The 15,175-nt window shown below is 33.1% G+C and overlaps 2 protein-coding genes across 3 annotated transcripts; both read left to right on the forward strand.

Moving 5' to 3' along the window:
• The first annotated feature begins 2,912 nt into the window (after positions 1-2,912).
• LOC25483665 (uncharacterized) lies at positions 2,913-6,931 on the forward strand. Of its 2 annotated transcripts, none has more exons than XM_013612366.3 (6): positions 2,913-3,033; positions 4,194-4,290; positions 4,429-4,769; positions 4,846-4,978; positions 5,107-5,486; positions 5,572-6,931. In XM_013612366.3, exons 2-6 carry the CDS (start codon positions 4,272-4,274, stop codon positions 6,751-6,753), a joined length of 2,055 nt encoding a protein of 684 aa, XP_013467820.1. In that variant the 5' UTR covers positions 2,913-3,033; positions 4,194-4,271; the 3' UTR covers positions 6,754-6,931. The 2 variants fall into 2 exon arrangements, with proteins under 2 accessions (XP_013467820.1, XP_024633145.1); XM_024777377.2 differs by lacking the exon at positions 2,913-3,033 and adding an exon at positions 3,082-3,554.
• A 5,989-nt stretch (positions 6,932-12,920) lies between these two features.
• LOC25483667 (F-box/kelch-repeat protein At3g23880) lies at positions 12,921-14,024 on the forward strand. The gene has a single exon (XM_013612368.1). It carries the CDS (start codon positions 12,921-12,923, stop codon positions 14,022-14,024), a length of 1,104 nt encoding a protein of 367 aa, XP_013467822.1.
• Positions 14,025-15,175: the final 1,151 nt, after the last annotated feature.

The following is a 15,175-nucleotide window of genomic DNA, read 5'->3' on the forward strand; positions in this document are numbered from 1 at the left end:
AAAGAGATTATATTGTGTTGATAAATGAAGAATAGGTTTAATTTTTTTTTAGAAGAAGAGATGATATTTTATTTTGAGTTTTAATTTTTATTAATTTTTTGGGTTTAAATGAGTATGAAGATGGATGAAGGTGGTGAAGATGAAGAAGAAATAGAAGGAATAAGATGAAGAAATGGAAAGAAAAATAATGTGTTTGTGGTCCATTATAAGAGTCAATGTTCTTGCATGATCCAATGGTCCTTTTATGTTCAAAATGATCAAAGGGTTAAAATTGAATAAATTAATAAGGTTTAACGTGAACCATCTATAATGTTGGTCCACAATAGACATTTGAGTTTAAAGTTGACAGACCGGATTTATTTGGTAAACGGAGGAAAAAGTGAGGGACCAAAACGTGAGTTTTATTAATTGTGAGACCAAAATGAAAACTTGAAATTATTTAGGGGACCAACAAATCAAATAAGCCTATTAAAAACGAACCCCGGACACCCTACTTCTCCACATTTAATTGTGTGAGATTTAGCCACTAGGCTACTAGACAAAAAAAAAAAAATGAGTTTCACCAAATAAAACAACAAATTTTACCAAATAACAAATCATTTGGAAGAACGGATTTCAATGTTTTAAATGGAACAATTTTTGTTTCTTTCATCGTCTCAAAATAATAGTCGTTTAACATTTGTGCCTGATTTTTAAGGAAATGAGTAGTGAAGTAATTAGTTTTTTTTTTTTTTTGAAGAAAGTGAAGTCGTTAGTTGAGTAGTTAAGTTAGATGAAATTCAACAAATAATGGTGTAATAGTGAAAAAACAATAAATGTTGCACTAAATTGTTTTTTTTTTTTTTTGAAAGAAAATGTTGCACTAATATTTTAAATTGACAATTATTTTGAGATAAATAAAAAATATTCAAAAAACAGTTATTTTAAGACAAAAGAAATAACATTTACACGACCAAATTTTGAGATAAACAAATAAAAATATTAAGTAGAAAATTATTTTGAGACGAAATTAATAAGGTTCAATTGTTGCATCCTTCACCCTCTACCCTCACAGATCCTTCACCCACTTCAGTTTGATTATCAACATTGTTCACTTCACCCTTTACCCACTCAGATCCTTCACCCACTACAGTCTCTGTCTCAACATTTACTCCATTTCCACCTACCTCACTGTCTAAGTCTCCTCCTATTACCCCCTCATCTTCTGAGTCACCAAAATGCACATTAAGGGCACTATCTTCCTTATCACCAGACACATTCTCATTTTCATTCTCTAACCCAGAGTCATTGACATACTGCTCTTCATTCCCTAGCCCAGGTTCACCCACATTCACAGTTTCCTCCACTGCTGGCTCACTCACATTGACACTTTCCTTCCCTAGCTCAGGCCCATTACTATTTTGTCCAACTTCAGTCTGGTTCTCATCATCTCCTAAACCAGACCCATTATCATACTCAGCAAACAATTCATTCTCATCAATCATTGGGCCATGGTCATTTAAGTCCAACTCAGGCCCATTAGCATTTGTACACTCAGCAGTGGGACCTACAACACTTACACCACCATCAACATTTGCACCCTCACACTCAGCAGTGGGACCTACACTAGTGGGAACTTCATTTGTTTCATTCCTAACATGTGGGACATGTGGGGCCATTATATGGTATTCTATCACTGGGTTAAGCTCTACAATTTCAGATTATGACAAAGGGTGAACAACATACAAATGGACCTTATCAAATTGATATGCAATATTATGCATCCTTCTACAACCTATGTCACTATTCAAACGAACCATTCCATCTTCCAAAACAGGGTCAAAATACGACAGAGAGTTAAGAGTAATATTCCCTAAATCTTTTAAGGTTGCTAACAAAGCCAAATAACTAAAGAAATCTGGGTCACAATCAAGTATTTCTTCTGGACCTACATACTCAGGGTCATTAAAACAACTTAAGTCCCCATCATGATGTAAAACACACTGAAACACTTGATCCATCTGTTGAGCCATTAAGGCATGAAAGAAAAGAACAAACCCTAATTAAATTTGTACACAAAAATCGAAAAAATTGCATCACAAACAGACAAAAATCAAACAACACAACACATCACAACATTATAAAACCCTACTTTAACTAAAAAATTCAACACAACAAACAAAAATCAACTTTTGAAAAGGGAAAATACAATAGAATATCAAATCCATGCAGGAAGAACCTTAAAACGTACAAATATCACTCAAATATGTAAAACCCTAGAAATTTTTCAATACCCTGGCAAATTTTCGAAACCCTAATCAGAACAAACATGAGTTTCATATTCGCGAAGAAGAAGATGAAATCAACCTTAAAACGCAACACATTCATACAAAACTTCTACATTTTTCAAAACCTTCAACAATTTTCGAAACCCTAATAAAAAAAAACAAACATTTTTCGCGAAGAAGAAGAGCAAACAAACCTGAATTTTGTCTTCCTTTTCGTTTTCGTTCCTGGTTCAGCAACGTTTTCCCCTTTCCTTTGATCTTCACTTCGTTTCTTCTTCTTCTTCTCTCTGTGTTTTCTTCTCCTTCTCTCTCTACGTTTTCTTCATTCTCTCTCTAGCTTCTCAGAATTGTAAGAGTTATGCCAACGTGGACAGCCACCTGTACAGACTTAACGTTTTTTTCAAAAAGTTAACAGAAAGGATCAACTGGGTAAACGGAAGAGAACTTACAGGACCAAATTGACACATTTAAAAGTTAAGGGAATGAAGTGAGAAGAAAAAATAAATTAAGGGACCTGGGGATGCATTAAACCTAACATTTATTTAACTTGCGGCCGGACAAGTGGGTTAAAAAGGTGGGTTAAAGAATTAAAAAAAAAAAAAAAAAAAAAGTGGGTTAAAAAGAATATAAAAAACAAATTAAAGAGGAATGTGTATCCAAACAAACAAGAGCTTCACTAAAAGTCATTTGTCTTCCTTCCTTCTCATTTCTCAAACAACTCATCTCATCTCATATCCTTCGCCGCTGTTTGCTTTCGCTTCTTTTTGTAAGTTTCCTTTTATTTTCTTTTTAATTAATTATTATTTTTCTCTGTATCCAAACACTGAATTAGGGTTCAATCGTTTTCCCTTTTATTCATCAATGTCGAAATTATTTACGGAAATTGAAATCGATGGTTTTCTGAACAACCCCTTTTTCTCGTATTCCTTGTTTGGGTGCTAAAAATTTGAACTTTTTATTACCTAAGTTATGAAAAAACTTTCAATTTTAAGGAAAAGAAGAAATTGGGGTTGATGTAATTTTGCAATTGGTGGAGTATATAACAAATTATTTATGTTTAGAAATTTATAACTGCAATTAGGGTTAAGATCATTGTGATAGTGTGTTTCCAGTATTGAGGTGCCAATCAATTTGGGGCAAGCATTGTTATAATTTGACTTAGGGCTTGTTTGGATGAACTTAATTGAGCTTATCTACTGACATAAGCACCTGTGAGTGTGAGGCAATTTGAGAGAGCTTACAGAAACAACTTATGACATGTCAATAATTTGTTTTCAGCTTATTTCCGTAAGTTATTCCAGGTAGCTTAAGAAAATAGCTTATAATTTATATGAAAAATGAAAACAGTTTGACTATATTTTATCTTTGTTATAGAAATAGCTTGTGCATTAGTACCTGTATGATAAATGTTTATACAAAACAGACTCTTAGTTTTGAAACTTGTAGTTTGGTTTTGCAAATTGGGGTTTGCTCAATATGTAAAACTGAACAAGGTTGACAGAAAAATACTTCGGTGTGATTCATGCTATAATTGACAGAAAAATACTTTGGTGTAATTCCTGCTATAATTGGTTCTTGAGGTTTGTTGTATGCTCTGACTTAGAAGAAGAACTACCTCTCCTTGGCTCCTCCTAAACTTTCGAATGAAAAAAAATTCCAGTTTTAGAGATTGAGTCCATCCTCATTGGCAAGGCTGATATTTTTCTTACTACTGCGTTTATCTATGTATTTTACGAAAGCAATTTCATGTTACATATGCATATTATAACTTCTCCATTTTAGTTAAATTAAAAGACTAATTAGACAAATGAAATGATATGTCGCATGAAAATTTACCTCCTTCAAGCTTATTTCTATAATATCTGCAATGTGTGAGATAATGTACATTGTATATTCTTTGTTGAGTTGAATTTTTTGTATGGTCAGGTTTGCTGATAGGATGCTTAACTTGATGTGGATGTGAGACAACTTTGCTTTTTAGTTTGTTTGACATTTGTACTAGCAATGGATCAAGTCATGCAAGGTAAATTTTGTTGTACACAGATTAGCGAAAGATTATAGAAGTTTTTTCGAGATGCGTGTGTGTTTCTCTGTCTTTAAGTGGCCATAGATTAGCGAAAGATCTTCATGCTTTTAAGACAGTGATTGATTTGAGTTACAGGTAATGAAATAGGGGATGATTCATCGATTAATTTGGACAACTCGAGGGCTAATTGGACTCCATCTCAAGACCAATATTTTCTTGAGCTTTTGCTGTCTCATGTTCACAAAGGCAACAAAACTGGCAAAGTATTTACCAGATTAGCTTGGGCAGACATGACTGAACAATTTAACAGCAAATTTGGGTTCAAGTATGATGTAGATGTGTTGAAGAATCGTTACAAACGATTCAAAAAGCAATACTATGAAATAAAAGCGATGGCTAGTCAAAATGGATTCCAATGGGACGGGAGACTAAACACGATCACAGCTAATGATAAAACATGGGAAGAGTATATTAAGGTACACACCGTCGTCAAATATTTCAAAACCACCAATTAACCTTTACATTACAATTATCATGTTTTTGTGTGTGCAGGCCCACCCCGATGCTCAAGTGTTTAGAAAAAAACTTTTTCCATGTTATAATGATCTATGCATAATCTATGGCCACACAGTTGCTGATGGGAGATACAGTCTTTCATGTTTTGACGAAGGTTTTGAATATGAAGGTAAAACCAAATGAATTGTTGATAAAATATTATTGTATAGCGAAGTTCCTTGTAGTCAATATTCACCAAATTTGTACATATACTGTTGGCGTGTTTCATAATGTTTGAACGGTTTTAACTTTACTCAGAAAATGCTTCAAAAGAACTGGATGACCATACTAGCACAAGTAAAGGAGTGGATGATCAGACTCCTCCTACTCCTAGTCAAAGTAAAATCGATTGGTCTCCAATGATGGACAGAGTTTTCGTTGAACTGATGTTGGACCAGGTGCGTAAAGGGAACAAGGCTGGTCGTACATTCACGAGGCAAGCCTGGGGGGACATGGCAGAGTCATTTAACAATAGATTTGGATGTCACTACGGTAAGGTTGTGTTGAAAAACCGTTTCAATGTCCTGAGTAGGCATTATTCCTCTATAAATGAACTTCTTGGAAAAGAAGGCTTCAGTTGGGATAAGGCACAACACAAGGTTGTGGCTAATGACCAAGTTTGGCAAAAATGCATCAGGGTATAAACTGTTCTCTATTGTTTTCATTTCTTTTTGTTAGTTTAGCGTGTATTTGTTTACTTCAGTCACCTACTTATAATTGCAGGTAAATCACAAGTTCCGGCTGTACAGAATTAAAAGCATGCCTTTTTATTCCGGCATGTGCATTGTATGTCGTGATGAAGCTCCTGCAGATTGCAAGTCAATTCTTGAAAGGAAATCTTATGGCAACAAGAACTCTACTCCAGACCCTAATGGATCATTGCATATAGGTAGTGAAAATAATTTTATCGGAGATACTCAGCCTCTCCCTTACGCATCATTGCATACAGGTGATGGAAGTAATTTTACCAAAGAACCTCTCCCTGATACAGCATTCCATGTAGGTGGTGAAAATAGTTTTACTAGGGATACTATTTATCAGCCTCTGCCTTACGCAGCATTGCATATAGATGATGAAAATAGATTGACTAGAGATACTCAGCCACTCCCTAATGCAATTTTGAATCTAGGTGGTGAAAATAATTTTACCAGAGATACCATTATTCAGCCTCTTCATAATGCAGTATGGCATGTAGGTGGTGAAAATAGTTTTATCAGAGATACCATTACTCAGCCTCTCCCTAATGCAACATTGGATATCGGTGGTGAAAATAATTTTACCAGAGATACTATTACCGAGCCTCTCCAAAATGCAACATTGCATATAGGTGGTGAAAATAATTTTACCTTTATAGGTGGTGAAAATAATTTTATCGGAGGAGCTCAGCCTCCTGCTAATGCAGATAACGAAGGCGGTGGAAAGAACTCTACCAGAGATGAAGGCATTGAAAGGATCTTTACCAGAAAAACTCAGCCTCAGAAAAACTCTACCAGAGATGAAGGCAGTGAAAGGATCTTTACCAGAAAAACTCAGCCTCAAAATGCAGATAAGGAACCGTTGCTTCTAAGTGCTGGAAAAAATATTTCTAGGCAGAAAAAAAGACATCAAACAAAAGCACCCGCAACATTGAATGAGCCTAAGAAGGCAAGAAACTACAATGAAGGCATGTCAGTTGCGTTGAAACATATGGCAGTTGCAGTTACATCGCTAACGAATAAAACAAAAAAAGAAGATAATTTTTCTGTTGGTAATGTTATGAAGGTGCTTCAGGCTATTCCGGACTTGGATGACGATCTGATATTAGATGCATGTGATTTTTTGGAAGATGAGAAAAGAGCAAGATTGTTTCTGGCATTACCTGCTAATTTGAGAAAGAAATGGTTATTGAGAAAGCTTCGTTCATAATGATTTCTCAATTATTTCATCTTTGTTTATCTGTAGTTGCTATTCAAGTTAGTTAATTTCTGTTGAATTGTGTTCTATGAGAGACTTGTTTTTGGTTTATCTTTGTCTATGCTGGTATGAGTAGAAAGACTAGACATTTCAATTGACAAATGAGGTACAATTCTCTTTGATTGGATTACTTAATATTGGTCATATCATATAAACGCAATCAAAATATTTTTGATAAAACTAGCTTTAATTGGGACCTCAATTCCTTTATATTGATTCCTAATTTTATTTGGATTAGTTTGAGTCTAAATGCTACTACCAGACATGCTTTATTTCACAAAAGAAACTGGTAAATTTGGTTCAGATTTGTCAGCAGGTTGCAAAAGAAATTTCGTTTTACATTTTACAGTATTTTCATTTAGAATGAAAAAATTAAGGCAAAATTACTCTGGCCGTCCCTTATCATAATTTTAGATAATGATTTTGTCATTTATATTTTTTTATGTCATTTTTGTCCTTTTGATCAATTTGCATATGAATTTTTAATGTTTAAATCCATGGTTTTATGTCAATGAGTTCTTAGTGTTTAAATATATGATTCTTCACTCATATTTTCATATGAATTTTTTATTTGATGCTTGAAAATTTATGTAAACAGCTCAAAAGGATGAAAATGCTCTGAAAATAAGATAAATGACGAAATTGTTATTTGAACAATAGTGTAGTACTTAAACAATTCCAATCATCAAACACCACATAGATGTGCTGCTTTTCAAAAAATTTAAATGCATGTTAAGCAGATCACATGAAAATATTATTTCACCTTCTTTCCTTTAGAGACCAAACATTTTTTTGGTGGTGGTCGGGGTGTAACCTCATATCTTGCATATTTTATACATTGTCTATATCAACTGAGCTAAGCTTACGAGGATAGAGACCAAACATTTTAATAGATCATTATTATTTTTTGAACAACCTTTTAATTGATTATTAATTAATGGATAATTAATCATTAGATCTTTGAACTATTTGAATTTTTTAAAATAGGCTTTTAAACTAAAAAAAAGTGTGATAAGGTCCCTAATCCATTTTGATTTTTCGGTTAATACTTTTCGTTAAATGATCATTATCAACTGGTTATAAAAATCCATTTGTGTTCTGCCAAAAAAAAAAATCCATTTGTTCTTCCATTTTTGATTTTTTTATTTAATGTATAGTATGATTCTTTTAACATCTTTGGACATTAATTTTTTGTTGTTGAAGGATTTAGACATTAAATTTTTATTATTTAAACTTTTTCATAGGGATTTGTTCATGTGGTTCAACCAGAAATTTAATAGTTCAACAATGACTCATTGACTCGATAGTTGGTTTAAGTTTAATGAAATTTGATTCGTTGGTCCGCAAGTTGGAACCTAATTTTTTTTATTGGCTAAAATATGGTTTTGATCCCTGCAAATATGCCTCGTTTTGGTTTTAGTCCCTGCAAAAAAAATTTGTTGTTTTTGGTCCCTGCAAATATGTCTCATTTTGGTTTTGGTCCCTGGCTCCACTTTTGTGATAATTTGCACACGTGTCACATGATGACTTAACTATTTATTAGAGAAATAGTCCCTGCAAAATCTTTTGATTTTGAAAAAGGTCCCTGCAAAATATTTTGTTTTTGGAAATAGTCCCTGCAGGGACTATTTCCAAAAACAAAATATTTTGCAGGGACCAAAAACAACAAAATTTTTTTGCAGGGACTAAAACCAAAACGAGGCATATTTGCAGGGACCAAAACCATATTTTAGCCTTTTTTATTTTGCAACACTTGGGTGGGGTTTGTGAGTTTCACTATTGAAAAGTAATGTTGATGCCATCAAATTAAAGATGACCTTCAACTTGAACTAGAATAAACAAACAGAAGGTGATTTTGTTACGCATATTGACATGCCATCAAATCAAAGATGACCTTCAACCTCAACTTTGGAGGGCTATTCAATGACATGGTTGTGATCATAAATAAAACAAATAGGACAAAGCAAAGCCACTTTTGTGCCAAATTAAAAGTTGCTTCTATTTCTAGCTTACATTGTCAAATGTCAGCTCATATGAAATGGAACCTTATGTAAAAATGGCATGGTGCTTCAGAAACTGTTTTGTAGTTAATTTATCTTTTGGCTTAAATGCTCTTTTTGTCATTTAAGTATTTATTTGGTATCGTTTTGATCCCTTAACTAAAAAAAAGATTATTTAAGTACTTTATCTTTATCTCCGTTACCTGTTTTGGTCCTTTTGTTAAAAAAATTGATAAAAACGTTAGGATTCATATTATTCATCTTCTTCCTTCTCCTTCCATCATCTTCTTCATGATCTTCATCATCAACAACACACCAACCCAGAATTTTTTTTTCATCAAATCTATAAACATATAATCTATTTCATAACTCAACCAATAACCAATTTTTTCATTAAAAAACATCCCTTTCAATCTAAACAACACAATTTCTCAATCTCCCTAGACCAAATCAACCAAAATCTTCATATCTACTCACCACAATTTTTTTTAAATCCAAAATCTACAGCGATAATTTTGAAGGAATCCTAACATTATTATTCGTCTGTGACCTCTCCACCTAAGAGCCACCAACAAGAACAAACACCCCTTTACCTCTCCACCTCACTGATTCCTTCTTCCTCATTTCTATTCCAACAACAATAAAGTCTCACTCACTATCTCATCCCACTCTCTCCTTTTAATTGTTAATTTTCATTATAATAAAGACAGTGAATTAATAAGATTACAACTGTTTCAACTCGCAAGATCTATTTGATAATTTTTAAAGAATTAATTAGAATTATTAAAGAAAATTTTAATTATAATTTCAAGGTGAATCCCTAATATCAATTCCTCTTTACTCAACCCAAGCCAAATCTAAGAAATTGCAGTAATGGGTCAAGTAGTTGAAGGAGAAAGAAGAAAGGTTATTTGCGGAGATCTATGGATCTTAAGATTGAACAGATGAAAGTTGAAATTTTACAATTGGATGAGTAGTTATAAGGTGAAGGTATTAGTTTATTGATATCTTTAGAGAAGCATAGCAGTTGTTGTTATGTCTAGTTGTTGTGGTTTTGGATTTAAAAAAAAAAGTTTTTTGGTAAATTAAAGTGATTTTTTTTATGAACAAATTGGTTGTTGATTGAGTTATGAAATTGATTATGTTTATAGATTTGATGAAGATGATGATGATTTTTTTTTTTTGGGTCGGTGTGTTGTTTTTTTTTGAACAAATCAAAATGGAATATATTGCTCAAAAGAAGAGTGATTCACCCGCACAAGGTGTGCTAAAAACGATGAATCACTCAAAGTCTGATACAAAAACTAGGTGGCTGACACAAACCCAAGTCACCAACAGCTAAAAAATAAAAAATTAGGCAGCCCCTATACAAAGAAGTGGGTGCCTCCACCAATCATGAAAACCAAATGCCAAAGTTACAGAATTTGACGAGAGCCATAAAAAAGAATCCATCTTCACCTTTTCGACAATATTGTAAGGATCAATTACTGTATTTTTGAATAAACAGTTATTTCTCTCCTTCCATATTGTCCATACACAGGCAAGCCAAATAACCTTAAGATAAAAATATGAAGCTCGTGGCATACCCACCAAATGAGTAAACTGAAAGTAGTGATCCGCAACCGAACCTGGAAGAACATAAGAAATACCAATCCAGTGACATAATAAATACCAAACTTTCCCAAACAATTCACAACCTAAAACAAGATGCTCTGCCGTCTCAATGAGACCACATCCTCCAACACACAAAGTGTCAGAAGCTTGAAGAACATGTCGACAGGCCAAAAAAATAGGCCTATGAAAGGCCATATGCCAGGCTCAGGCCTATCAAAGTCTGACCTATTCCCAACCCTACCTGCAAATATGTTTCGTTTTGGTTTTAGTCCCTGTAATTTTTTTGTTTTGTTTTTGGTCCCTGCAAATATGACGCGTTTTGGTTGTGGTCCCTGACCCCACTTTTGTGATGATTTGCAGATGTGGCACATGATGACTGAACCTATTTATTAGAAAAATAGTCCATGCAAAATCTTTTGATTTTTAAAAAGATCCCTGCAAAATATTTTACTTTTGAAAATAGTCCCTGGAGAGACTATTTTCAAAAACAAAATATTTTGCAAGGATTAAAAACAACAATTTTTTTTTACTAGGTACTAAAACTAAAACGAACCATATTTGCAGGGACCAAAACCATATTTTAGCCATCAATATATAAACGCTGACTTTAATTGCTATAATGTTTCCCTCTTTGGCTATCTCACTTTATTCTATTTATTCAGCATCTGAACATTACTAGTTATTGTTTTAAAATCAGCAAGTTGCATCTTTTTTTAAACACAACTCTCCTGCATGTTCTCTTTAGATGTTTCTTCTTTTGGAAATTAAACTTGAAGTAATCGTTCTAGAGACGACTCTTCAAATGAAGAATGGCAATTATGTGACAGTCTCTTCTGTCATGTATTTTCTTTTTTATGGAGTATCATATTTTCATTGAATTTAATTCCTCATTTTGGAAATGTATATATCTCTTGTTGATTGCTCCTTTTTTCTCTTATGAGTGGTCAATGATAATTTAGTGAAGTTAGCATTCCTGGATGCTCAATTAACTTAAAGAACAATCAGAAGTATTAAGAAGAAATAAGGGTTTTCTTTTGTTTTTGTCCATAAGAACACATTATCAAGCCATTTGTATTTCTCACTAGCCATGCCATCGTCTTTTGACTGAATTAACATCATGTTTAATGTTCCGGACGAAAATGACTAACCGAGTGAATAATGAAGAATTAAGTTGTATTTTCGTGTGAGTTACACTTTCTAGAACCAAAATAGTGGTTTGTGGAAACCAATTTTATTTGGGTTATTTATTTTTATGAGTTTATTTTAAGCTTTATTTGGATATGAATATGTATCTTGCCACGGTTGGAAATGAGCTGAGTTTTATTTTTTTTTGTTACAAAACTAAGAGAAAAAGGAAAAAAAACAAAGCGAAACAGAAAAAACCACATGTTCAACTAGAATCAAATGAATCAATAGATAAAAAATTAAAAAAAACCACATGTGTTTCTTCAACTTTAAACTCAAATATCATTCAAGTCAATCGAATAAAAAAAAGTAAATAATTAAGGACCATATAGTTTACACTTTAAGTGATCATTTTTCTAAATAAATCACAAAATATTTCATTAAGAACGGTGTGTCATTATTATGTATTTTTTTTTTTAAGCCTAAGGGCTTCAAGCCCCCATTTTTTAAAAAAAAAAAAATTGGGAAAAAAAAATTAGGAATATTATTCTAGATTAAAACTATTTTAGAAATTGTTTTATGAAAAATAAAAAAAAAACGGTGGAAAAATTAGGATCATCTCTAATTTTGATGGTGTTTTTCTTGAAAACTTATATATTTTAAGTGTGGGCTCTTTTAACGTTAAAAACTTTTTGGCCTCCAATGTTGGTGATTGAGGGCAAATTTTAGGTTACAAAAATGGTAAATTCTACGGTACACCCAACATATTTGAGTGTACCGGTACACCAAATCTTTAATTTTATAGGTAAATGAGTTGTTTTATGAAGAAAAATGTTTTTTTTTCTTATTTATAATTATAATGATTAAATCTTATTCATCAAAAGCGTAAATGAAATAAAATTGATTTTTTTTTGAATTTTTATCGCTTATAATAGAGAACTTTGATTATTTTATACGATAATATCTAAAAAAATTACTATGATTCTTATAAACAATGAATGACGTATGAAATCGTATTTTCTAAAATATAAATGCCAACAAATAACTATTTATTTCATAAAATTGATCGTTAGTTTATAAATTTATGAAGCAAGAGTACCGGTACACCTCAATTTACGAGTGTACCGTAGAAATTCCCTACAAAAATTATATCGTATCTTGTGGGGATAGAATCTCTCCTCTACAAAAAATCCTATGATTTTTAAAAAAAATCAAATCAAATCATACATTTTTTTTCTAGTTGGATTAATTAATCACATTAGTTCCGTAACAAACCCTAATACTCGTCATCCATAACTAAAATAAAACACGCCTCTACTTCCTAAAATCAGTCACTGATGGAGGAAAATATCGCTGCCACTACACAGCCAATTCAAGCGGATGACTCATATTCTGTTTGATCTCGTGACTGAAATTCTATGTAGACTCCCTGCCAAGTTCCTCGTGCAATTCGGATGCGTCTGCAAGTCATGGAATTCTCTGATCTCAAAAGATCTCGAATTCGCCAAAAAATACCTTCGCATGTCAACAACCAAACGCAAACACCTTGTCACATGCACATGGATCCGATCTAAAGATGAGTTTAGTATGATGTCTTATCCACTCGATTCTCTTCAACTTCACTCTATTTTCACCTCTGAACCCACACTCCTTGAATATTATTCTCCCATTCCTCCAGACTCTTATAAAACCGTTGTTGCTTCTTGTGACGGTCTCCTTTGTATGTCTATTAACAACCGTCATGCAGTTCTCTATAACCCTTCCATTAGAAAATTAAAGAAGTTACCCTCTTTAGATATTCCACCACATATATTTGGTTACACAACATTTGCATTTGGCTACGATCCTTTCATTGATAACTACAAGGTTGTTTCTGCCTTTAGCCATTACTGTGAATCTGATGGCACATGGGTTTTCAAAACTCATGTGAACGTATATACTTTGGGAATTCCTTCATGGAGAAGGATTCAGGATTTCCCTTCTATGACCCCCAATGGTAAATCCGGAATAATCGTCAGCGGCACAGTAAATTGGTTTGCATCTTCTAATGTGCCTGGTAATTTATCGCGTGCCATTGTTTCTCTTGATTTGGGGAAAGAGTGTTACCAAGAGATTTCAGAACCTAACTATGATGGAATGCCGGTTTATTTTACCTTGGGTATGATAAGAGATTGTTTGTGCATATGTTCTCATTCTAACTCTTTCAATGATGTTTGGCTTATGAAAGAATATGGAAGTAAAGAGTCATGGATTAAATTGATCCATCTTCCTTACTTTGGTGATCATGGCTACTATGTTTACCGTCCGAAGATAGTATGCATTTCAGAGGACGACAACCATGTGTTGCTCTTTCAAGATGATGTTCCAAAATGGAACTGGGTCGTTTATGATTCCAAAAATGATACTATAATAAGATTGAAGACTCAGAATGATTTGTGTCGGGTAGAGTCAAAAGTCTACGTTGAAAGTTTGATATCACCTTGATCTTGATTATAATATTATTAATGTGTAATGTCACTTGTATGAGATTCAGTCAAACATTTATGTTCATTTTTGCTTTATGTTTTTTGATTTGAATTTTTGTTTGTTTTGAGTGTTGGTCACTTCATGGATTACATTGTTAATTAATAGTGAATGAAATTTGCAGCTTGAGAGATTGTTTTGCTATTTTCATTTGTTTGTCAGTTAGAATTATTGGTTCTCAATCGTGCATTGTTGTAGCGCTGCAGAGGTTTGTAAGGGAGGAGTGCAGAGCAGAGGGTATGCTGCTTCTGGTTTATAGGGCGATGGAAGCATCAGTTCATAGTTCATTGACTACAGTTAACGTTGAATCTACAGTTACCACCAGGATGCAGTTTTAAGTGGATATGAAACTGTCAGATAGGAACACAACTATGCATATCTTAGCTTTTAGCAATGTATATTTCTTAACAAACACTCGAATACAAAAGTTGTTATGGATGCATCTTTGATCTTTGATGTTGTAATTTTTGTGTAGCACTCCTTGTGCTTACAAGAAAACAAGAAGTTAAGTGCAGTTGGTTATGTATATCATTATTGATATTGGCCATTTATCACTTGTGTACAATACCACTTCAAAAGCTTTAATTTAATTCCGCATAGTTCATTCTAGTCCTGATGTAAGTTAATTATTTGAGTATCATTTTCAGCTCAGATGCTAGATAAAGGGTCTCCTGTCTGCAGACAAAGAACTATGTTCATAAAACTATGTTGAATGAGTAGAGGTGTCAAAATATGTTGCTTCTTTCACAATCTTCTCAACAGTTAGTTGCTAAGAAGGCATAAAAAATTTAAAATGTAAACAAAATACTATACTAAAAGTAGAGCTAGCCTTATGACGAAAAAACTTTAACGTAATGAAAGTGAACAAGTGGGCTTATCAATATGTTATTAACAGGGTGTAAGTCGGTGGCTAAGTGATTGCACCGCCGAACTTATGTTCTGCAGACAGTTATGCTCCCAAAATTTGTTTGTGAAGAAATAGGTAAAAAATTGTAGAGGTTTCACTTTTGGCATACAACTTTTTGTATGAATCAGCAAACTCATCGTAGGAAACATCATCATCACATGAATCTTTATCAGATTCGCACCTACCGTTAAAAGCTGTGACATGT

This window comes from Medicago truncatula, chromosome 1, assembly GCF_003473485.1.
Source record: "Medicago truncatula cultivar Jemalong A17 chromosome 1, MtrunA17r5.0-ANR, whole genome shotgun sequence".
Classification (NCBI taxonomy): Eukaryota; Viridiplantae; Streptophyta; class Magnoliopsida; order Fabales; family Fabaceae; genus Medicago; species Medicago truncatula.